Source organism: Balaenoptera acutorostrata, chromosome 8, assembly GCF_949987535.1.
Source record: "Balaenoptera acutorostrata chromosome 8, mBalAcu1.1, whole genome shotgun sequence".
Lineage (NCBI taxonomy): Eukaryota > Metazoa > Chordata > Mammalia > Artiodactyla > Balaenopteridae > Balaenoptera > Balaenoptera acutorostrata.
Genome location: NC_080071.1, coordinates 85,790,981 through 85,816,386, shown reverse-complemented (window position 1 = coordinate 85,816,386; position 25,406 = coordinate 85,790,981). Strand labels below are relative to the sequence as shown.

Below are 25,406 nucleotides of genomic sequence, written 5' to 3'. Positions count from 1 at the left end.
CAAAAGACATCTAAGCCAGAAAAAGATGTGTGCTTTTTTACAGATGTGTGCTTTTTTCAACATAGAAATTTTTTCATACTATAAAAGCAATATGCTGTAGCCTTTGAAATTAGCTTGCTGTGTGTGACAGAAAACCGCATCATCCCCCCAAAAATAGTGGCTGAAATTAGAGAGCTTATTTCTCTCTCGTACAGAAGTAGGTGGTCGGGGCTGGTGCTTTACGCAGCTCATTCTGGCTGTTGCTCCCTCATCCTCAGCATGCAGTATCCCCTTCACTGGGGTCCAGCCAGCAAGTGTGCATTCCATCCAAAGGAAAGAGGCAAGGTCAAGGAGAGGCATGCCTCCTCCCCCGAAGGACACTATCTGTATGTTGCATTTAGTAATTCTGTTACCATTTCACTGCCAGGACTAGTTACATGGTCACACCTGACTGCAAAGGAGGCTGGGTAATGCAGTCTTTATTTTAGAAGGACAAGTATCCAGCTCGAAATCAGCAGCTTTACTACTAAGGAAAAGGAAAGAACGGAGAAAGAGGAACAACCAGCCCTGCACACTGTGTGGTGGGCGGTACTACCACTCTCCACTATTTCCGGTTCTCCTCCCCTTCCCAGACACTTGGAAAGCTGCATTTCCCAGCTCCTTGCAGGAGACAGCGCCATGATACTAGTTCTGACCGAGGAGCTGGTGAGATGGGTGTCACTCCTGAGTCAAAACGTACGAGATACTGCTTAGTTCTTCACACTTTCTTCCCCTGATTGTAGAAGTGTGTGGAAGAGGGAGGTCGCAAAAGGCCAAGCAGTGTGGATCTCAGCACCACTCATAGCGGACAGCTGCCCTGGAGACCCCCTCCACGTCCTGCAGAGAACTCTGCATGACAGAGAAATACACTGTTGCATGTTAAGCCACCAAGATCTGGTTTTGCTTGTACTTCAGTGTAGCCTCTCCTGCCCTGCCCGATACAATGTTCCTCATAAAATCTGCAAACAGTACAGAAAGTTATTAATCAGGAATTTAAATACCTATTTGATCTCCTTCCCCCACCTTATTTTTATACCTTACAAAAACACATACATTCTCATATATGTGTATTCTTTATATGTATACATTCTTTATGTATATATATACATGCTCATACTACATAGTCTATCCTATTTTTAAACACTTTTTTCATTATTGTGTAATAACAATTTGTTTCAATAATAACCTGTTGGTAGTAAGTTAGGCTATATCCAATTGTTATCCAAAAATAGAAATCATATTGTGTGTGTTGGTATCTTTGCACACTTGTCCAATAATTTCCTCAGAATTAATTTCTGAATGCGAGATTACTTGGTTAGAGTCTGTATATCTTAAATTTCATATTTGTTACCAAACTGTTCTCCAGAAAATGTATTTGTTTACATTTCCTTTAATAACACACGAGTGTTCATTAACTACATCCTCATCAACCCAGACATGATAAAACTTTTTAAAAGTTTGGGTATAATTAAAACTAAACAATGCATTGTCAGGGGATTATTGGTGGTCTAAAGATGCTTTTTAGGGACGTCCCTGGCAGTCCAGTGGTTAAGACTTCGCTTTCCAGTGCAGGGGGTGCAGGTTCGATCCCTTGTCGGGGAGCTAAGATCCCACATGCCTCGGGGCAAAAAAAAAACCCTAAAACATAAAACAGAAGCAATATTGTAACAAATTGAACAAAGACGTTAAAAAAATGGTCCACATAAAAAAAAAACTTTAAAAAAAAAGACACTTTTAAAATAAATGTGTCATTTGTATTTCCTCTTACAGCACTTCCAATTTATGCTTTTTGCCCACTTTCCTAGTGTACTATTCATCTTTTGCTTTATCTATTAAGGGCAGTAACCCCCTAATGTTACATCTATTGCAATTTTCCCCTTTTTTGTTTTAATATTGTGTGGATGTTTTTTGAAGTATGTGCATTTAAATTTTTTAAGCAGTCAAATTTGTTCATCTTTTACCTTTACAATTTGGGTCCTTGGCTAAGGACCTTCCTTCTTTGGCTAAGAAGATCTTTTATATCTATGGCTTATAACAATCTCTCTCTATATTTTCTTCTAGTCTTGAAAAAACTGGTTATTAATTAGAAAATGATATATTTTAATGTTAATAATTTAGTATATCTCTATTACTTCTTTATTCAATCCTTTTTCATTTCCGAGTACTTTCTTCACATAGGTCTCCTGGTTTTCTTGCCTCCCCGAAGTGATGGAAAGATAGAAAAAATTTTACTTAAAAAGTATTGATGTTTCAAGCTTGTAGATCAATATATATAGCCATAAGAGATGATTTTCTTTTCTGTTTTAGGAAGGAAGAGAAAAATACATAGCTGGTCAAGTTCAAAAAAAAGACAGAAAAAAAGTCTCCCAAGAGGTAAGCAAGAAGGGTGAAGTCGTCATTCCCTTGGTATTCATCAGGGTTCCTCTCTCCAGCCACACGGCCACCCGGGTGTCACTAGAGCACAGCCAGCCCCATCTCGACCCCTAGGTCATCCCATCAAAGGCTCCTCCTCACAAAAGGAGAACCATGTTGATTCCAACAGGCTTCTTTTCTCTTATCATTGGGAAGGAATGGGGTGGAGGTGAACAGGAGGCATCCGTCAGTTTTGAGATTAGGACTGTGTCCAGTGCAAGTTCAGAGCCAGGAAGAATAGACAAAGCAAACCTGAATGTGCAGGCAGGATTCGGACTCCCAATCCCAAACTGGAGTTAGATTTGTTGTCACGGAGTGTTCAAAACCACCTGAAGCGACGCTTAGCATACATTGACTCCATGCATGAAAATCGTGTTATTTGCAGCACAAGAAACAAAAATGTACGTAACTCTGCCTTTTTCTGGATCCTCTGCTTTATTCCTTTTTGTGCTCATCACCTTTTCTCCTTCTCCTCTGCGTTCTCTTCTTCTTCCCCTTCCCCTCTCCTTTCTCCTTCTTTTTGCTTTAGTTCAAGGTGTGACAGTTGGTGGGGATTCCCTTGGATTTCCAGCCCTTGAATGCAGCACCCTGAGAGGGAATCTCCTGTCAGCCCCCAAACATGAATCATGACATGCGTTCCACTGCTTTGGACATTCCCCGAATTTTTCTGTTTGTTTCCAACACCCTTCAATCTTGGGGTTTGACCTGGGAGGGGACTAGGACCTCCTTGAATCGCCCTTCTCCTCTTGTCACTTTCTCTCAGTCCCCAGCGCCACTGTCTCCTTGTCATATGCTGAGTTCTCTCCACCAGCGACTTCTAGGAAAACTTGACACTCAGACCTCTAAGCTTCTCCTGTGGGTATATAAAGGTAATTTTTGAAGCAAAGAAATCTCTTTCACTCTCAACAAATATGTTTCAAGATTTAGTGTAGCATCTCCAAAACGGCCTCAGCTGAGCGGTTTCTTCTCAGATCTAGCCAGCATCTGCCCCTTCCCTGAAATTTATTGATTTAATAATTAGGGAACCCTGGACATTACAATTTATAAGGGTGAAAAATACATAATTTGAATATTTTCTAAAATATGCTGCCTGTTACACATTCATTCCACAGAGATGAATTGAACTGAGGGGTGTGCTGGCACATGTCCTAGGTTCTGAGGACTCAGCAGTGAGCAAAACAGAAAAATCCCTACCCTCATGGAGCTTAGATTCTCACTGATACACAAGTAATTAATAGTCAGAAAGAGAAGATGAAGGGGGAAAAGAGAAACAGGAGTTTGGGGGAGAAAGAAAGATACCCACAAGAGAAGAGAGGAGTAACCATGGAGAAATAGCAAGATAAAAGTGAGGCAGTGGGTACAGAGATCTCAAAGTGGGGGGACTCGGAGTGTGAGAAGATTCGGGGAGGAGGAGGGCCACTGGGACCCCAAGTAAAACTCTTCGCAAATCGCTCTTTGGCCCAGGGTCAGCCTTACCTGGACGCAGAACCCAAGAGATGCTCCAAGTGGTGGACCAGGTGACTGAAAGGAAGGACGGCTCAACCAGAAGTTCGAAGGTCATGAAACAGGCCCAGAAAGCAAGGGCTGAACGTGCCCAAAAGCCTGCACCAGAGAGTAAGGCTGGCGATGGAATTTGTCACCTGAATGCTCAGTGTGGGAGGGGCTCCCGTGGAGCAGACACGGGGTGACTCAGAGGCGTAAAGTTACTAGTAGAAGGAGGGAGGGGGCGGACGAATGGGCCTGAAGACAGAGCAAGAATCTCTTGGTCTGGGGGTGGCTGTTGGGAGAGGTAACCGTGTTCTCAGGGTGCAGGTCGCCTCAGCTGTGCCCTGCAGAACCCATCCCCACTCCCCTGGGTCTACTGTTCACATTTCTATCAGCAGAGCCACCTCTCGTCCACGGAGTCTGGGGGCTCCTCTCTGATTCGGGCCGATCCAGTGATGGGAGTGGCATCAGACTTCGAAGTGGACACATTGTCTGTCTTATTTCTTAATGGTTTATTTCTGGAAGTGAAGTAGATTGGTCAGTGGGTCTGCATATTTCAAATTATCCCATACTGGGAATTCCCTGGCGGCCCAGTGGTTAGGATTCTGTGCTCTCACTCCCGAGGGCCCGGGTTCAGTCCTTGGTCAGGGAAATAAAATCCCACAAGCGTCAAGGCCAAAAAAATAAAATAAAATAAAATAATAAAATAAACTAATCCCACATTGATGATCAAATTGTTGCCAGTTTAGACCCCCATGAATGCAGTGTGGACACCCTCTTCCCTACATCTTCACGAACACCAGAAATAACAAGACTTTTCTGTTTGCCGAACATAGAGGCCAAGAGTGATAGTCCGCCAGTGTTTTCCTTGGAATTTCTTTGTGCTCTGTGAGTGGTTAAATACGCTTTCGAAGGTCGCAGTACTGCTCACCAACATCTCAGAAGGTCACACACCCCCCTGCCCTGTGGACTCAGGAATGGCCTCGTGACTTGGCCAAAGAAACGTGGATGGAAGTGAGAGGGCTACTTCCAAGCCAAAGCTTGAAGAACTTTTTCTAAAAAGGGCCAGAGAGTAAATAATTTAGGCTTTGCTGGCCATAAAGTCTCTACTGCAACTATTCAACGCTGTCATTGTAGCGTGAAAGCAGCAGAGACAAAAATATAAGCAAGTGGGCCTGGCTGTGCTCTAATAAAATGTTAATACCAAAACAGGCATTGGGGGCCTCCCTGGTGGCACAGTGTTTAAGAATCCACCTGCCAATGCAGGGGACACGGGTTCAAGCCCTGGCCTGGGAAGATCCACATGCGGCGGAACTACTAAGCCCGTGTGCCACAGCTACTGAGCCTGTGCTCTAGAGCCCATGAGCCACAACTACTGAGCCCACATGCTGCAACTACTGAAGCCCACGTGCCTAGAGCCCGTGCTCTGCAACAAGAGAAGCCACTGCAATGAGAAGCCCATGCACCGCAATGGAGAGTAGCCCCTGCTCACCGCAACCAGAGGAAGCCCACGCACAGCAACAAAGACCCAAAGCAGCCAAAAATAAAAATAAAAAATAAATACATTAAAAAAGAAAAAACAGGCATTGGACTGACTTGGCCCTTGGGCCGTAGTTTGCTGACACCTATAATACACCACTGAGATTTAGGAGGATCATAAATGACTACAGCATTATCTAGCCTACATTTACTAAGATGCCTGTTTTTTAAATAAATTTTTCTTCAGAATGTTTTCTTTTGAAGGTCCCCTATTCATATTTGCCTATTTTTATATATGACTCTTCTTTTTTTGTTGTTTAATCAGTTTGGGAGATTAACCCCTTGTTGCTGCAATTTTCTTATTTTGTTTTTGTCTTTTAACTTACTTGAGAAGTTTTTGGCTGTGGAGGGTTTAGATTTTTTTGGTTTGGTTTGGTTTTTGGGTTTTTTTGGCCATGCTGTGTGGCTTGTGGGATCTTAGTTCCCGGACCAGGGATTGAACCTGGGCCCACGGCAGTGAAAGCGTGGAGTTCTAACCACGGGACCGCCAGGGAAGTCCCAAGAGTGTTTAATATTTAGATATAGGCACATCAGTTTATTTTTTCCAGTATGGTTTATGTCAGAGTTTCTCAACTTTTGCACTGTTGTTATTTGGGGCCGGTTAATTCTTGGTTGCAGAGGCTGTGCTATGCATTGTGACACGTTCAGCAGCACCCCTGGCGTCCACCCATCAGACAGCGGTAGCGCCCACCTCCCAGGCTGGCAAAAAGATTTCCTAACATTTCCAAATATCCTCTGGGGGCAAAATCACCCATCATTGAGAATCACTGCTTTATGCCCTGTACTTCTGCCTTAAAAAGCCCTTTCTATGTAATATTTATAAGGCTACATCCTTTATTTACTTCTAGTGTTTGTATTAAGTGTATATATATATATATATATATATATATTAAAAAAATATATTGTTATATGTTATATTAATATATATCAATTTGTGAAAATTTGGCTTCTGTAATACTTTTAACCTTCCCATCTATTACCTTGAGCTTGCTATATTTTTTTTGGTCAATGCTATAATTTTTCTTTCATAAGGACTCCTGTCTCGCTTGCTCTCCAAACTGGTAGAAAGACAGAAAAAATTACTTTGAGATAGTGACGTATAAAGCACGTAAATCTATGTTTCCAGTTATAAATGACTATTAATTGTTTTCCTTTTAGAAAAGAAAAGGATAAAAGATGTCTGTTCAAGTGCAACAACAAGTTGTCAGAGAAATATTCGCATTAAGGGTAAGTAAGTGAGAGGCAGGGCCTCGCCCTCAGGCTCCCCAGGACCCTGGCCTGCTGTGGTGGTCAGGGGTGCAGGCCTGGTCTCTGGGGTGAGCACCCAGTTGCTCTGCCCCTCTGCGCTCTGCTGTGTCTCTTGGGGACACAATCCTCCTCTCCCTCCTCCTCATCCTCCCCCTCCTCCTCCTCTCCTTGAATTCATTTTCCCTCTCCTTTTTGTTTTAAAGAATTGCCTTATTTTTAAAATATTTATTTATTCATTTATTTGGTTGCACTGGGTGTTAGTTACAGCAGGCGGGTTCCTTAGTTGCAGCTTGCAGGCTCCTTAGTTGTGGCACGAGAGCTACTAGTTGCAGCATGAATGTGGGATCTAGTTCCCTGACCAAGGATTGAACATGGGCCCCCTGCATTGGGAGCGTGGTGTCTTATCCACTGTGCCAACGGGGACATCCCTCCCTCTGCTTTTATAACATACTTCTTGGGCATTATCTCTTGTCACTCCCCCTTCCCTCTTTAGACGCCAGCCACACTGGCCTTTTTTCCCCATTAACTTATTACTGAAGTATAACAGGTGCTACCCAAGCTGGGGCCCACAGACTGGTGACATCTACAAGCCAGCTCGCCTCAGGTCTGCAAAAATCAGGAGCTTGTAAATCAGCTGTGACTCTGAGCACACTGGTTTCATAGCAAGACCCCAGTGGAAACAGCAGCGTGTTGATTTCTATTCTGGTCAAATTCCTGTCTCATCTCAGGCCGGCATCTTGAGGAGCACTGGTGCCCCGTGCTTGTGGAAAAATGCATGTACATAGTGCACAGCTTCGGGAATGAACACAAAGGAAAAGCCCACACGTACCCAGCACCCAGGTCAAAAAATAGAACATAATCCACACACATATTCCGATCCCTGCCCAGAGCCCCAGGCGTCGCCAGCAGCCTGATTTCCCTGAGCATCGCCACTTTGTCATGAGCACTTCACCCTCCATCCTGCTCAGTATGTCTCCTCCCTCCTTCACACGCTCCGTCCCCAAAGCCAGCCCCCTCACCCTCCTTCCTCCTTTGTTACACAGCCTCAGGCTCACCTTGAACAAAGCCTTCTCTGACCCAGCAGGCAGGGTATTTTTTTCTTGGTGGCACTTGTCACAGGTATCATTTGTTTCTGATAGTATCAGATCTCTTTTCTAATTTATTTTATTGAAGTATAGTTGGCTTACAACGTTGTGTTAATTTCTACTGTACAGCAAAGTGATTCAGTCAGTTATACATATACATGTATCTATTCTTTTTCAAATTTTTTTCTCATTTAGGTTGTTAAATAATATTGAGCAGAGTTCCCTGTTCTATACAGTAGGTTCTTGTTGGTTATCCATTTTATTTTATTTTTTTATTTTAACATCTTTGTTGGAGTATAATTGCTTTACAATGGTGTGTTAGTTTCTGCTGTATAACAAAGTGAATCAGCTATATGTATACATACATCCCCATATCTCCTCCTTCTTGCGTCTCCCTCCCACCCTCCCTATCCCACCCCTCTAGGTGGTCACAAAGCACTGAGCTGATCTCCCTGTGCTATGCGGCTGCTTCCCACTAGCTATCTATTTTACATTTGGCAGTGTACATATATGTCCATGCCACTCTCTCACTTCGTCCCAGCTTACCCTTCCCCCTCCCCCTGTCCTCAGGTCCATTCTCTAAGTCTGTGTCTTTATTCCTGTCCTGCCCCTAGGTTCCTCAGAACCTTTTTTTTTTAAGATTCCATATATATGTGTTAGCATGCGGTATTTGTTTTTCTCTTTCTGACTTACTTCACTCTGTATGACAGTCTCTAGGTTATCCATTTTAAATATAGTAGCGTGTTAATGTCAATCCCAAACTCCCGAACTATCCCTCCCCCCGACCCTTCCCCCCTGGTAACCATAAGTTCGTTCTCTAAGACTGTGAGTCTGTTTCTGTTTTATCACAAGTGTAATCAACTGTCTGTGTACATCCTGTTCACTGAGCGAAACGCAAATGAGGTCAGAACACGGGGCCATCTTGCTCATTGCTCATGTCTCCTCTGTGCCTTGCGGTTTGTGCTTAAATAGCTGTCAAATCAATACATTATTCATTCTTTCTCAGCAAGTATGAACACCAATATCAGGGCCTCCACTGACGCATACAGTGAACTTCATGAAATTGAAAAATTGCCCCTTCCACCATACACTTGACCTACGTCTGTCAGAGCTGATTCTTGAGACCAGGCCCTTTGCTGCCCTCTGCTGGAAGAACGTGGGAAGTGTGCAAATGGATTACAGCTCTGATGTGACTAGGAGCTCCCCACCCTCCCACCGTAAAGGGGAAATCCTTACTCAGTGCACATCCCACACTACCATATGCAGAGGCCCTGCCAGCAATATATAAGTGTGTACATCACTTTACATTTGGCAAAGCACTTTGTTCCACATTTTGCCATTTAATCCTCGAAGAGGTATTTTTCGGTCCATTTTCCAGATTCAATTAGAGCATAAAAGACTTCCATGAGCTAAAATCAACCTAGGTGTTTTAATCCCAAGTCCTTTGTCCTTTACACTGAAAAAAGAAAAAAAAAAAAACCTCCTGGTATTTTTAGGAAACACAAGTAGGAAGCAAAGAGTCCAGGCAAACCCTGACAGCTCTCCATCTGCATCAGCTTTTCCTGTCTCCTTAGCACCTCCACCCTGGCTGTGACTTCTGATCTAACGTCGTATCTCTGTGCTGTTAACCATCTTATGAAGTGGAGTCTTGTTGCGGTGTTTCTTCCTTTTTTTTTTTTTTTTAAAGATGAAAGTAACTTTTATTTATTTTTATTTATTTATTTAATTTTGGCTGTGCTGGGTCTTCGTTTCTGTGCGAGGGCTTTCTCTAGTTGCGGCAAGTGGGGGCCACTCTTCATCGCGGTGCGCGGGCCTCTCACTATCGTGGCCTCTCTTGTTGCGGAGCACAGGCTCCAGACACGCAGGCTCAGCAGTTGTGGCTCACGGGCCCAGTTGCTCCGCGGCATGTGGGATCTTCCCAGACCAGGGCTCGAACCCGTGTCCCCTGCATTGACAGGCAGATTCCCAACCACTGCGCCACCAGGCAAGCCCGTTGCAGTGTTTCTGATGGCACGGAAAGAGCACGAGACTAGGGGCCGGCACGTCTGGATTCCAGTGCTAGCTCCATCTCACACAGTGTGGTGACCACCAGGAATTCTCTCTCCAAATCTGCACCTGAGTCCCCCATCTATAAAATGAGGATCATTGTCATTGCCTTCCTTTTGTTACAGGTTGTAGTGAAAATAAACAATAGAGTGTGTGTGCTGCTTTTACTGTTCCCTTAACTAGCGTTTCTCCTCCAGCCACTCCATCCCCCGCCCAGGCCCCTTGTGTACAAATCATAGAGCTCCAGACTTCTCCCCAGGCCGTGTCTTTCCAGGCACAGTTTCACCTTGTGCCTTTTCTCTATGTTCTGTAAGAATCCGTGTAGTTCGTCTTCCCAATCCCTCACTGGGTTTTTTTCCATTCTGCTCTTCCTTGTTCTTTTCATTTCCTCCATCAGGCTTTTCATCTCTATGAACTCCCTTTGTTCTTCCCCCACCCCCGCCGTGCAGCATGTGGGATCTTAGTTCCCCCACCAGGGATCGCACCCGGGCCCCATGCATTGGAAGCATGAAGTCTTAACCACTGGACCGCCAGGGAAGTCCCTCCCTTTGTTCTTTAATTGCTTACTTCTAGCAGACTTCCTGAGTTTGCTCACATTTACTAGCAGTGACCTAATAGACGCGGGAGAGCCCCACACAGGCCTCACCCTCAGGCTTCCATCCTTAGAGGCTTGTTTACTGAGATGAGGGGTGAGATGGAGCCAAATGCAGGGCCATCAGGAGCAGATCAGAAAGCTGCCTCCCTTTCTTTGTGACATCTTTGTCTGGTTTTGGTATCAGGGTGATGGTGGCCTCGTAGAATGAGTTGGGGAGTGTTCCTCCCTCTGCAATATTTTGGAAGAGTTTCAGAAGGATAGGTGTTAGCTCTTTTCTACATGTTTGATAGAATTCGCCTGTGAAGCCATCTGGTCCTAGGCTTTTGTGTGTTGGAAGATTTTTAATCACAGTTTCAATTTCAGTGCTTGTGATTGGTCTGTTCATATTTTCTATTTCTTCCTGGTTCAGTCTCGGAAGGTTGAGCATTTCTAAGAATTTGTCCATTTTATTGGCATATAGTTGCTTGTAGTAATCTCTTATGAGCCTTTGTATTTCTGCAGTGTCAGTTGTTACTTCTCCTTATTCATTTCTAATTCTATTGATTTGAGTCTTCTCCCTTTTTCTCTTGATGAGTCTGGCTAAGGGTTTATCAATTTTGTTTATCTTCTCAAAGAATCAGCTTTTAGTTTTATTGATCTTTGCTATTGTTTCCTTCATTTCTTTTTCATTTATTTCTGTTCTGATCTTTATGATTTCTTTCCTTCTGCTAACTTTCGGGTTTCTTTGCCAATATCACTGATGAACATAGATGCAAAAATCCTCAACAAAATACTAGCAAACAGAATCCAACAGCACATTAAAAGGATCATACACCATGATCAAGTGGGGTTTATCCCAGGAATGCAAGGATTCTTCAATATATGCAAATCAATCAATGTGATACACCATATTAACAAATTGAAGGAGAAAAAGCATAGGATCATCTCAATAGATGCAGAGAAAGCGTTCAACAAAATTCAACACCGATTTATGATAAAAACCCTCCAGAAAGTAGGCATAGAGGGAACTTACCTCAACATAATAAAGGTCATATATGACAAACCCACAGCCAACATCGTCCTCAATCGTGAAAAACTGAAACCATTTCCACTAAGATCAGGAACAAGACAAGGTTGCCCACTCTCACCACTGTTATTCAACATAGTTTTGGAAGTTTTAGCCACAGCAATCAGAGAATAAAAAGAAATAAAAGGAATACAAATCGGAAAAGAGGAAGTAAAGCTGGCGCTGTTTGCAGATGACATGATACTATACATAGAGAATCCTAAAGATGCTACCAGAAAACTACTAGAACTAATCAATGAATCTGGTAAAGTAGCAGGATACAAAACTGATGAACAGAAATCTCTTGCATTCCTATACACTAATGATGAAAAATCTGGAAGTGAAATTAAGAAAACACTCCCATTTACCACTGCAACAAAAAGAATAAAATATCTAGGAATAAACCTACCGAAGGAGACAAAAGACCCGTATGCAGAATATTATAAGACACTGATGAAAGAAATTAAAGATGATACAAATAGATGGAGAGATATACCATGATCTTGGATTGGAAGAATCAACATTGTGAAAATGACTACTACCCAAAGCAATCTACAGATTCAATGCAATCCCTATCAAACTACCCATGGCATTTTTCACAGAACTGGAACAAAAATCTCACAATTTGTATGGTAACACAAAAGACCCCGAATAGCCAAAGCAATCTTGAGAAAGAAAAACGGAGCTGGAGGAATCAGGCTCCCTGACTTCAGACTATACTACAAAGCTACAGTAATCAAGACAGTATGGTACTGGCACAAAAGCAGAAATATAGATCAATGGAACAGGATAGAAAGCCCAGAGATAAACCCACTCACATATGGTCACCTTATCTTTGATAAAGGAGGCAAGAATATACAGTGGAGAAAAGACAGCCTCTTCAATAAATGGTGCTGGGAAAACTGGACAGCTACATGTAAAAGAATGAAATTAGAACACTCCCTAACACCATACACAAAAATAAACTCAAAATGGATTAAGACCTAAATGTAAGGCCAGACACCATCAAACTCTTACAGGAAAACGTAGGCAGAACACTCTAGGACATAAATCACAGCAAGATCCTTTTTGACCCACCTCCTAGAGAAATGGAAATAAAAACAAAAATAAACAAATGGGACCTAATGAAACTTGAAAGCTTTTGCACAGCAAAGGAAACCATAAACAAGACAAAAAGACAACCCTCAGAATGGCAGAAAATATTTGCAAATGAAGCAACTGACAAAGGATTAATCTCCAAAATTTACAAGCAGCTCATGCAGCTCAATATCAAAAAAACAAACAACCCAATCCAAAAATGGGCAGAAAAACTAAATAGACATTTCTCCAAAGAAGATATACAGATTGCCAACAAACACATGAAAGGATGCTCAACATCACTAATCATTAGAGAAATGCAAATCAAAACTACAATGAGGTATCACCTCACACTGGTCAGAATGGCCATCATAAAAAAATCTAGAAACAATAAATGCTGGAGAGGGTGTGGAGAAAAGGGAACCCTCTTGCACTGTTGGTGGGAATGTAGATTGATACAGCCACTATGGAGAACAGTATGGAAGTTCCTTAAAAAACTACAAATAGAACTACCATACAACACAGCACTCCCACTACTGGGCACATACCCTGAGAAAACCATAATTCAAAAAGAGTCATGTACCACAATGTTCATTGCAGCACTATTTACAACAGCCAGGACATGGAAGCAACCTAAATGTCCATCGACAGATGAATGGATAAAGAAGATGTGGCACATACATACAATGGAATATTACTCAGCCATAAAAAAAATGAAATTGAGTTATTTGTAGTGAGGTGGATGGACCTAGAGTCTGTCATACAGAGTGAAGTAAGTCAGAAAGAGAAAAACAAATACCGTATGCTAACACATGTATATGGAATCTAAGGAAGAAAAAAATGGTCATGAAGAACCTAGGGGCAAGACAGGAATAAAGACGCAGACCTACTAGAGAATGGACTTGAGGATATGGGGAGGGGGAAGGGTAAGCCGGGACAAAGTGAGAGAGTGGCATGGACATACAGACGCTACCAAATGTAAAATAGATAGCTAGTGGGAAGCAGCCGCATAGCACAGGGAGATCAGCTCGGTGCTTTGTGACCACCTAGAGGGGTGGGATAGGGAGGGCGGGAGGGAGGGAGACGCAAGAGGGAAGAGATATGGGGATATAAGTATATGTATAACTGATTCATTTTGTTATAAAGCAGAAACTAACACACCATTGTAAAGCAATTATACTCCAATAAAGATGTTTAAAAAAAAATTAATGCACAGAAATCTCTTGCATTCCTATAAGAAAGCTCTCTCCCTCCCGGAGGGGCGGAGTGGTGGCTTCGGAAGTACTTGGGACACAAGGTCCCTCCTGACTCGGTGAGCTGCCTGGACCAGGTAAAGAAGGGGGCACTGCCTGTGCCCACGACTCTGCATGCTGGCTTGCTTCCCAGAGCTCCCAAAGCCTCCCACTGCTACCGCATCTGCTTGTGGACATGTCCGGGATGTCTGTGTTCACTGCACCTGTACTTACCGTATGGAGTTAGGGAAGATAGTTTGGTGACACAGACAACTATGGAAGGTCCCTGTTGCCATACTAATCCCTCTCAGGATTTGTCATAGTGGCTCAAAGTTACCTGTGATTCTGCCTCGTCAGCTAGGAACCTGTAGTGCAAATGCCCCACTCAGCTTTGATGACGTCAGCGCACACTTATGTAAACTTGCTAGTAAATTGCAGAACCAGGATTAGAAGCCCACCCAGTCTGGCTCCCAGTGTCATGCTCTCATCCACTGGGTCATATTTAGTGGGCAGACTCTGGGGACCAGTGTTGCAGGTGGCCACTCCATGCAAGAGCACCGGTCAGCTGTTGGAACAAAGGTCTTCCCACCCCCTCATTCCTACCAATCTTGCTACAGTCCCTTCTCCCCCAAGACTGGGCATCCTCTGGGTTCTGTTGGAAGCAACCATCCCCTCATTTCTCCTGTCTCATCTGACTCTAGCTAGTTCGTATCTCTCCAAAGTAACTAATGGTTTCTTTGCCACTGATGCTGCTCTGTTGGTTTTTTTTCCAACGATGATCTTGCTTTTTCATACATTTTCCTTTGGATCTTTCAGTAAGTGTTTGAGGCCAGGGAGAAAGTTGGACTAGATATTCTCCTAGCCTCATTGCAGATGCAACATCCTGAATAACTGCACATCAGCCGTGGAGAGCCCTTTCCCCTCGTCCCCAAGAAGCAGCTCCTGCGGTCTGTCTCTAATGAATTCACCCAAAACGAGGCTGGGAGGAGGGGAAGCAGGAATTGCTGATGTTTATGTTAACCCTTTTACAATTCCTTCTCCTGAATCAGAACCCCAGATCCCTACTCAGGGGCTGTGAGTTGCCAAATCGCTCCATAGGCAATGTGCAAACTAGTCTAGAGCTCTCCAGGGGTTTCTTTTACTCATAGAGGAAGAAGCAGGGGAACAATCAAATGAAAAGGGACAGCAAACGATGAAGACTAACACTATCCCTTCGGTGCTAACTGCCTCACTCACTCCCATCTTGGTTTGAATCAGGCAATAAAATCATAGACGGAGAAATTTTCTCCAGCTACATGAATGCAAAGAAATATTTTGCGTAGGCAACTCCCATCAGCACAGAGGGATAAACAGGATGCTTATGGAATAAAGGAACTTTAGGTGATAGTCAATGAGTTTGTGAATTTAAACACATTCACCGAAGAAGCACAGTACGTTTTATTAAATTATTTTATTTGATATAGTGTTGGCGGGGGTAGTTTTGTTTATTAGAGACCCCTCTGTTCACATATCTAATCTGCTACTCAAAACGGAAGACTTCCTGTAAATTAACCAGAGGATGCTCCCTACTGCCATTCATGTTATTATTGTCATTACTACTATTATTAGAATTCATGGAAAATTCATGGGGGAGACAGAATGAAGACTGAGGAACGCTAATCTGTTCTTTTCTACTTTCAGGAAAACCCAAAGATGAAGCTCTGGATTTTCACTCTCCTAAACTTCCTGTGACCTGTGGTGATGCAAAGGGGATTTTATATAAGGAGAAAATGAAACAAGGTGAGTTCCTAGATCTTCTGCTCTTTGGAAACCCTAGATGAAGGAATCACTAGAAGGGAAGAAAATATCCACGTGTGTCGTTGTTCAGGACATGGATCCTGCAAGCTAGGCTGCAGAAAAAGCAGTGCTTTTTAAGAAGGAATTTTCAACCTTTTCAATGTCATGGTACATCTGATGACCAGGCCACTCCCCTCCCACATGGAAGTCATCCATGGACCCTGTGACACCTGTCCTTGCCACATAAAAGGCAAATTCTGTCCCAATCCTTCACCAGTCGGGCAGGTTTTAGGGCTTCCTTCAACCTGAGAGAGGAGGAATCAGACTCCCCTGCTACTGCTGCCACCTCACAGGGAGTCTCTGGACCCAGAAAGGTGGAGAATCACAAGTAGGGGGTTGGAGGTGTAGGGTGAATTCACAGAGGATGGAAGTGGATCCAGGAATGGGCTGTCTTTACCTTACAGGCTCCTCAGAGAAGTGTATTCAGAATGAGAAGGGACTTTGGTTCACACCAAGAGAATTTGAAATTGAAGGAAAACGCAAACAATCAAAGAACTGGAAGCGGAGTGTGCTTTGCAGAGGAAAGACCCTAGAACATCTGCTGGAGGTATTGTAATAACAAGGGACACATAGGTGATGAGTTTAATTCCTTGAAGGATGAGTGGAATTTCAATAACAGAAGGGTGAAGAAATTCCCATTAGGATTCCACAGCATGATTGAGAAAGAGCTAAACGATCATAGAGAAACATTGTGGGTGAGAAATTTAGGAACATAGATTGGTGCTAATGGTGGGGAACTTTAAATGCAAGGAGGGATGCAAGAAGCTTAGCCTGGTGGTATCAGAGGGGATGGGCTGGAAGGAAACTAGATGAAGACAGAGACACCTGTCTTGTTTCATTAGGAAGTGGAAACTTGGATATTTACTAGAGAAGAACCTCCAGAACAACCCCATTCATTGACCCATCCTCTCTTTCAGAAAGGACTTTTGCTCTGTCCTCCAAGAAGAAGTCTCAAGAGAGAGGTAAATAGCAGGTGAATCTCTACCACATTCTCAGTCGTCATGTTGCCGACTTTCTGTGTCCCAAGGCTTGCCTGGGAGTTCTCGACTTTCCCAGCCTCAAGTCACCTTCCCATTTCAGCACTGCATCTTCATGACAACTGCTTTAGCACACTAGTACATGTACGTGCCACCATTATTTTCAGAGTTAATTTTAAGATGGGGAAGCAAATAACTCTTTAAAATAAAGATTAGGACAAAAGCATGTGTTTTAGGAAAAGATCTGTATATTTGGATGATTACCAACAAAAGACGTCAGAAATAGAGTGCCCTAGATTGAAAAGTAGATACGGTATTGAAATAGACAAGAACGGTATAAGAAAGAATAAGAAGATCATCGTTGATTGAACTCCAAGTATTCCTCAATCCAACATGCTCATTACCGGTAGCACCAGAATGGAATAATGTGTTTGAACTGAGCTTTGTCTCTGCACAGCCTCCCTCCAGGTGAAAATGGCAGTCATCCATTGGCCGTACCCGCTGCTCCTCCCCAGCTGTCTTTACTTCCGTAAATACAACTTCCAGCCCCGAGTCCCATTCATGAGCTTCCTGTTAGATGTGAACCTCCAGCAGAGGCAGTGGTGCCTCTCCCATCTTGCCCTGGAGGTTAGCCTGACACTTGGCTGGATTCATTCAAAGTTTATAAGGCAATGGTCCCCCAAAGCTGTTTATTGTATAAACCATCTTTTCCATGCTGATTTTAAATATCTTGATATGTTTAGGGAGGCTCCTTGTAATGGCAAAAAATAGGGAAGAATACAGATGTCCATCAGTATTGTAAAATAAACTGATACATCAACAGAATAATACTTTTTAAAAATGGATGGTTTGCAGGTATAGACCCATCCTTCAGTCAGTGGAAAACCACCCAAGGGTTTTAAGGTCAAGAAAGCTTCAGGAAGCTTAAACTGGAAAGAACATGTAAAGGAGCCCAATTTTGCTTATGTGAATTTGTAAGACTATGACTAAATAAATATCTGAAAGAATCAGTGATTCTGGGATGGGATTACAGGATACATTTGACTTCCATATTATATATTTATGTACAGGTGGAATTTTTATATTGATCATTAATTACTTTTGTAACCAGAAACAAAATAAAGATATTTAAAATCCAGATCATTAATGGCCCCAATATTATAGTTCCTTCTTACTCATAACGCTACAAGTCAGCAAATGATAGCCAGGGGCACACTTGAGCTGCCCATTCAGTCCCCCCATCAGGAGCCACATTGAGATAAAGAAAACAAAGTTTAGTTCTGATCATGAATGGACCAGTGCAGGCCTTTCCCCCAGCAACGTTTTCCAACATGTCACTGTCGCTCTGCAGTATACCCAGTCTCCACTGGTGTCTAGCTCTGTTTATGTGTACCAGCAAGAGATCTGATGCTAATACTATAAACATGTGGGGTTTTTTTGTGTTTTTTTGTTTTGTTTTTTTTCTTTTTAATTTTATTTATTTATTTATTTATGGCTGTGTTGGGTCTTCGTTTCTGTGCGAGGGCTTTCTCTAGTTGTGGCAAGCAGGGGCCACTCTTCATCGCGGTGCGCGGGCCTCTCACTATCGCGGCCTCTCTTGTTGCGGAGCACAGGCTCCAGACACGCAGGCTCAGTAATTGTGGCTCACGGGCCCAGTTGCTCCGCGGCATGTGGGATCCTCCCAGACCAGGGCTCGAACCCGTGTCCCCTGAACTGGCAGGCAGATTCTCAACCACTGCGCCACCAGGGAAGCCCCTAAACGTGTGTTTTGTGGCTGCCCTGCAGGGTGCTGCTCCCTTGACCCAAAAGGCAAAATGGGCAGCTCAGGGCCCGTGAGAGCCTCTACTTCCAGAAGGGCCCCGTATGCAGCCAGAAGATGCTACCCTAATGGCATGTAGTGTGGGACTGATAGTTTTTGCTTTTGTTTTTTGGGGGGTTTCTTTGGACAAATTCTAGAGCCTTTTGTTGAGGGGTCCCCATTCAAAGTGGGCTGATTTGCAAATAACAGCTTAAATGGGTACAAGCAAAATCTGTGAATAAGGACTATGTTACCTTCAGAACTCAAAAGGGATAAAAATGTTGGGCAGTTGTTGTGCGATTGAGTATTCAGAGGGTCAATTATTGTTTCTTGACAGTGTCGGGAATAGAGCAGCCCTCAACTGACCAAACAAAGCCCAGCAATTTGCTGAGCTGGTAGGGCCTCGTACTGCGTGTGGGGTGATGACCCTTCCCTTTCCCTGAGTTCCTTTCTGAATAGTTGTATATTCTGAATGAGTATGTCAAAGGAGAAGGATGTCATCAGTGTTGTGTCATACCTGTGCTCCTGGGGGAAGTCGGATGCAGTCACAATTTTGCCTGCAGAGACTGTGTGTGATGGCAAAGCTGAAGAGGTACCCCATGGTAGCCAGGTAAAGGTGTGTTGTATCCCTGCAAAGGTGGAGGCCAGCTGCAGCTGAGATGCTATTGAAATAAGCACAGAACAGAACATATTAGCCAAATCTGTGACAGTAAAGCATTTACCACTTGCTAAGTGGATGGCATCAGTAATTGCAATAATATTGGGTATAGGGACCTTAATGGGTGGGGCTCCTTTGTGAGTAACTGTATCCCACTAAATTTAAACAAGGTACCCGCTACCCTCCTAGGGGATTTACCAAACATATAACAGAGGACAAACTGGTATACCTTACCTTAACCATCAAAACTGTTGCCTTCCCTAAATGCCCCAAGGTCATAACACTCATTGCCCGAAAATATCCTGTAGTGGGCATGGATGCTCTGACCCAACAAATAATAAAGTAAAATAAAATTAAATCTTTGACACAGTCAGCTTTATAAAATGGACCTTCCTCTCTGTTAAAATAGTTGATAGAACTCAGTATAGATTAAAACAAGGCCTTCGAGGATAGAAACTTATAATACAAGATCTATATATTTAGAGCAAGAGTGATGATCTCTACTTTTTCTCCATTTAACTGCCCGATTTGGCCTGTTCTTAAACTTGGAAAGAGTGAATGGTGCCTCAGGGCGGATGCCCGCAACCTCAGTGCCGTTGCGCGGCAGCCTGCCACACAGCTCGAAGCGTAAGCCAGCAGGGAGCAGAGCCAGTTAGCAATCCATAGCAAGAGGAGAAAGACCCCTGGGGGGGGGGGTCACCCAGACTCCTGCTTGCTAACCCAAGTGGGTTCAGATAGTGAAACCAATGATGCCACACATGTACCAAGAGAGAATGAAAGATCTATTACCCACATACAGAGTCTTTCTGGGAAGAGGCAAGGTAGGCCACCCAAGCTGATCTGAAAATGGCTTGAGCTAAGAGGGTGTGGCCCAACGTTTTATTATGGTGGGGCAAGGTGAGGACCCCCTTGCCGGGGCGGGGTCTGTCTGGCTTGAACGTCTCACTGTGGTCGAGGGAGGGAGATCACGAGCTTTCCCATCACCTTGCCCAGATGTGCCAAGAGGGGAAGTTGGGCTTGAGGCCATCAACAGTCAAACGTGAAAACCGGAGTCAAACTCTCTATTACAGAATGTGATTGTGGGGTTGTATGTCCTTTCTCTACCATTTCTTTATCATATCATGTGTGCTGGAAACTTTCACTCCAGAGTATGGCAAGGGTGGTGGGGTGAGGAGTGGCAATGGTGCTCAAGGCTCTGGACCCAACCGGGGTCTCAGCCAGGAGGAGTGGGCCGGCCTGGGCTATCTGGGAACTGGCATCTGTACTCTGGACCAGGGCAGGCCAGGTGTCCAGTCAGAGGCAAGAATGGCCATAGAATGTCAACCCTAAGAACAGAGAAAGGCAGACTGACAAGTTCAGGATGGGAAGGCCAGAAAGATTCCCTGACATTCAGGGTCGGGGAGTCCTCCTTATGAGGCCCTGGGGCCTAGTAAGTGGAGGGGTTGAGCAGGAAGCCTCCCCAGTTAAGAGAGATGAACAGAGTCCCGGATCAAGAAGATTTTTCATTCTGGCTGAGTGGCTAGTTTTGCGAATGGACAAAACATGTCCATCCCTTAGCCCCTTGCCCAGGTCCTCATATTTGTATTATGGATGGTTGAGGGTAGTGGCAGGGTTTCTCTCCTTGGGTGTAACTGATTCCCAGGCCCTTTGAGCCTTTGTTCCAGGTCCTGATGGTCTATTTCCTGACCACCTTCCAGCCATCTGGTGGGGACAGTATCACAGTCGGGCAAAGGCAGAAGGACCCCTCTTCCTGACTCCCACCTTTAGTGCAGAAAAAATGTTCCCTTGGGTGCATGGAGCCCAACACTGTCTGTCTTGTGGGGCTGGGAGCAGAACCGGGGTTCCTGCCTGTGAATATTTATCCAGCCGTAAAGACTGTGTTCCTCACATAAATCACTTGTAGAATTTACTACATTTTAAGGCCATGAGAAAGACCCCTATGGTTCCTCAGGCCCCCCAAACAACACATTTACACAGCAACTCTCTGTCTTTGTATATCTTTCTTTCTGTGTGTCAGCATAACATCAGAGACTGTTCTCTGAGTTGCCAACACGTTTGCCTGGCACGGCGCACAGCGGATGAAAAGAGCTCTGACCCAGGCACGGGCAGCCTTGGGGCCAACCTAACTCAGGTACTAATTTACTTTGACAGCAGAGAAAAAGCATTCCTCCTTTTCAAGGCTTGTCAAGTGAGACAGTTGGCCAAAGCTGTGTTTTCTCCAATTTCGTGTACTTAACAAACCGGCCCCGGGGAAAAGGCAAATTTCGATTCAGTAGGTCTGCGAGTCTAACCAGCTCCCAGACAATCGCTGGTCCTCAGACCATGCTTGGTGTAGTAAAGACTTAAATGACCTTCCGGCCCCTTCCAGCTCTGACAATCTGTGGTTCACGCGGCGATGTGGCAATTCTTGCCGCCTGCTCTTCCGCGATTGCAAGGCCGGGCTCGTCCTCCGTCTGCGGGCGTTCCCAGTGCGCGCCCCGCTGGGTCAGCCCGAAGCGTCTAGTGGGACACGAACTCCGCCGTGTTCCAGATTCCCGCAGTGTTAGTGTCCGCGGTTCTTTCTGGTCCCAGCGGTGCCCGCATTATCTCCCTTTCTAGCAGGAAAACTCCAGGGAATGTGAGGTATGCTGTAGAGGGGGGCCGCTGCTCTGCTGTGACACTTGTCCAAGGGCCTTTCATGAGGACTGTCACATCCCACCTGCGGAGACTGAGAGGTGAGACGCAGCCCCGCCTCGTGCGCGTACACTTCGCCCAGGCTCCGCCTCTGGTCGCGCATCTCCAGGTGGAAGAGCAGGACCTGTGAGCATCCTGGGCTCGGTGTGACCCCACGCAGCCCAGTGGGGCAGCAGCCTGTGTTCCCTCTGGTATCAGTGTCTGAGTCCGTGTCTGAGCCACCCTGACTGCCACTGCTTCTGGGAGATGGCCTTTCCTAGTTTCGTAACCCAGACTCCTGTCCAAGGAGGGTAAGGGACGAAAAACACCAGTTGTCTGTGTTCTGTGAGTATTCAGAAAAGGCAGGAAACGTGGCCTGCTTTTCCCATTTCCCCAGGGTCTCAACAGGCTGATGGAGCCTGGGTCCCCCAGGGGTTTAAGACCCAGTTTCCAATACTTGGGCCTGGTGGGCAGGGCCCCCTGTGCTCCCAGCAGCTCTGAGGGGGGGAAGGAGAGCCCACCACTCACCCTGACACCACCTGACACCACACGGACCCCTGTGTCTCTGCCTTGATGGGAGATCCCCCCCTTGGGGGTCTTGGAGACTCTGGGAGGTGTCCCCTTCATCCCCGGCTGCGCCCATCAGCCATTCCTGAAAGGAAAACGGTGACTGTTTCCAGGGACCTTGCCCTCGCTCACTTATGTCCGGCCCCTCAGGAGCCCGTGGAGTTGCACCTTCTGCAGGATGAAGGAGTCTTCTGGAAGCCAGCAGTGTCTTGGGCAATCTGGGGTCCTGGCAAGGCAGATGCAGCCCGAGGAGCAGTTGGTGAGTCGGATGGGAACCCCAAGCCTACCCCATTCCGCTCAAAGAGGCAAAGGGTCCAGGGAAGGGCACCCAAAGGAAGCCTCACTTCAGAGGATGGAGCTTCAGTGCCCAAACATGGAGGACAAACAGAATTCAACCACCACCCCACCACCCCCATCATGGTGCATTGGCAAACGGGGTCAGAAGTCTGGTTGTGTTCGGCTGCTCCTGTTTGTGGTACCTGGGCAAAGGCTTGGCTTCACTTTCTCCAAATAACATTTCCCTTTAAATCCCTCTTCGCACTTTACAGAAATGTGAGTTTCTCCTCTTGAAAGCCTACTGTCATCCACAAAGCTCTTTCTTTACGAAGACCCCATGTAATGTAAGTCCTATTAGATGTTTCTCATCCTCTGGGCATCTCTCTGATGTTAAACTCATTCTAGAAACATGGAGTGTGCGTCCTGCAGGTACCTCTGTTTGCAGAGAGCAGAGGTTTAGCTGCAGACTCTGCAGTGGCACTGCCTGATTCAAACTCCACCCCACTGCATACCAGCTCTGGGACACAGACGAGTTGCTTCTCCTGCCCTGTATCTCAGTTTCTCCTTCTCTTCTGTGGGAATGTCTTTCTTAGAGAGAGCATAGGGTTGAGGGTACAGACTCAGGAGACTTGAACTGTGGGTTCAATGTAGCTCTACCAGTTTTTAGCTGTGAAATCTTGGGTAGGTTACTTAACTTCTCCACCCCTTGGTTTCTCATCAATAAAACAGGGGTAATTATAGTACCAATCTCTTAGGGTTGTTGTGGAGATCCTATGTTAATATAGTGGCAAAGCTTAGAACAATGCCTGGCACATAGATGTTGGATGTTATTATCAGTATTACCCTGGAAATAAAGGCTTGTGTTGGATCCATTTCAGCGATGATGGCTATGCTAACATCACCTCTTTGATGGCTTTGCCCCTAGATTCGAGATTATGGTGAACCCTTTAGGGAAGCCATGTGGTTGGACCTGGTTAAGGAAAGGCTGGCTGAGAAAGTGTACACAGTGGCCTGGTTTCTACGGGACATGCGCCTGATATTTCGCAACCATAAAACATTTTACAAGGTAAAGGGCATTTCCTGCCTCCGTTTCACATGCTTTCTACTTTCCCCTCATTTCTGGCGCAGCAGAGCTTTGCAAGAATCTTACCCAGTCTTGTCCCGGGGAGAGCTCAAAAAGACAAGGATTGTAGAAGGAAACTGCCTCCAAATCCCAGAGGTGGAGGGGAGGATGTCAAAAAGAACAGCAAGCAGGACAGGGAAGGATCCTTGTGAACGGTACCTGAAAAAAGAAATCCATCCTCAGTTTCAGAAAGATACGCTACTCCCACCGAGTAGTCAATTTCATCCTACCTCCTTGTTCAAACTAGGGGGAAGGCAGTTGATGCTTACATGGTCCTTCATGCCTCAGAAACACGGAAATAAATGAATTAATTAATTTAAATGAAATAAATTAAACATTCAGGATGCTCATGCTTGGATTTTACTCTTGAATTTCCCAGTGGACTCGAACATCCGGACTTGCCTTCAGCTGGTGTCGGCTCCATCCTTCGTTAGAAGGGAGAGTCAACGAGTTGAGCTACCTTGCAATCCAAGGCATTCTTACCTTTAGTTTATTGAGTTTTCCCTGATTTTTACTCTCACTTATACAGATATTTCTTGGGACGTATCTAGGGTAGATTCTCATCTCCACTGAGCCTCCTTCCTCTCCTGCGTGCCACAAGTTGGCATGTTCATGAGCCACAGACTGTAAACTGGTGTCCATCCATGGAGCTGGAGGCGAAAGAGTCAACCCAGGGAGCCCCTTGATGCCTGGCACAGTCTTAGCCTTGGAGAACAGAAGGGTCATCCTGTCTTCAGAGAGTGGGCTTTCAAGACAAGCTTTATCTTTCTCTGTTTTGCACCAAACTCGGGCTTTGCAGGGGTCAACATCGGCTCATCGGTCCAGATCGCCTGTCAGGTCCAAGTTAACAACCGGGCAGAGTCTCATGCATTTGAACATTTGAGCGGCAGGCAGCATCTTCCCACCTATTCTGCCTGACGGCTGGGGAAACACAGCATCTGGGAAAGGGAGGACAGGGCTCCTGAAAAAGCACGAGCGATTTGCTGGTCCTAATCCTTCGTCCTTAGACCTCTGTGTGTTTGCTTTTTTCTCTTTCAGGCTTCCGACTTTGGTCAGGTAGGACTGGATTTAGAGGCAGAATTTGAAAAGAACCTCAAAGAAGTGCTTACTTTTCATGAAGCCAATAAGAACAGCTTCCAGATTCCTCCTTGATCCTGTTCTGGACGAACTAAGGCATCCCAACTTCAGGATCCAGATGATGTGGTCCTGGCCATCCTTAGATTGCCAACGAGTCTGGAATGTTATTGGCTGCCTCTTGACTCAAATCCAGACCCTTCAGAGCATTGCCACACCCTCCACCGCCTTTTATTGTTTCTTTTTATATTTCGCACCTCAAAAGAGTTAAATATTTCCTTAATACTATTAAATACCCCATCACAGTTCATATTCTCCCCATTGTCTCATAAATCTTTTTACAAGTGTTGTTTGAATTGGGATCCAAACAGCTTCCACACACTGAATTTGGCTAATCTATCTCTTAAGGCTCTTTTGATCTGTAAATTCCCCACTGCCTTTTTTCCTTGCTGTCTACTGTTTGGATAACCTGGGGTCTTTGTCCTATAACATTTTTCATATTCTGGATTTTTCTACATCCCCTTAGTGGCATGTTTTTTTCTCCCTGGCATTTTTTGTAAAGTAGAAGTTAGAACTAGAGGCTTGCTTAGATTCAGGTTTGGGTGGGCGAGGGGTGGAGGGGTATTTCGATTTGGCTTTTTAGTAAAGAGACTTCACAGGGGG

The 25,406-nt window shown here is 44.9% G+C and overlaps 1 protein-coding gene across 2 annotated transcripts in view; it reads left to right on the top strand.

Annotated features, from left to right (window-relative positions):
• SP110 (SP110 nuclear body protein) overlaps nucleotides 1–24,988 on the top strand; it is a 42,408-nt gene extending 17,420 nt beyond the window's left edge. The window contains exons 11-22 of one of the 2 annotated variants that reach the window (XM_057550714.1): nucleotides 2,326–2,391; nucleotides 3,895–4,044; nucleotides 6,613–6,681; nucleotides 15,463–15,561; nucleotides 16,023–16,165; nucleotides 16,536–16,580; nucleotides 21,069–21,182; nucleotides 21,653–21,765; nucleotides 22,421–22,529; nucleotides 22,819–22,890; nucleotides 23,472–23,612; nucleotides 24,708–24,988. In XM_057550714.1, the coding sequence (XP_057406697.1) occupies nucleotides 2,326–2,391; nucleotides 3,895–4,044; nucleotides 6,613–6,681; nucleotides 15,463–15,561; nucleotides 16,023–16,165; nucleotides 16,536–16,580; nucleotides 21,069–21,182; nucleotides 21,653–21,765; nucleotides 22,421–22,529; nucleotides 22,819–22,890; nucleotides 23,472–23,612; nucleotides 24,708–24,821 (1,235 nt within the window). In that variant the 3' untranslated portion in view covers nucleotides 24,822–24,988. Of the gene's footprint in view, nucleotides 1–2,325; nucleotides 2,392–3,894; nucleotides 4,045–6,612; nucleotides 6,682–15,462; nucleotides 15,562–16,022; nucleotides 16,166–16,535; nucleotides 16,581–21,068; nucleotides 21,183–21,649; nucleotides 21,766–22,420; nucleotides 22,530–22,818; nucleotides 22,891–23,471; nucleotides 23,613–24,707 lie in introns of both variants that reach the window. The other variant, XM_057550715.1, reaches the window with a different exon arrangement.
• Nucleotides 24,989–25,406: the final 418 nt, after the last annotated feature.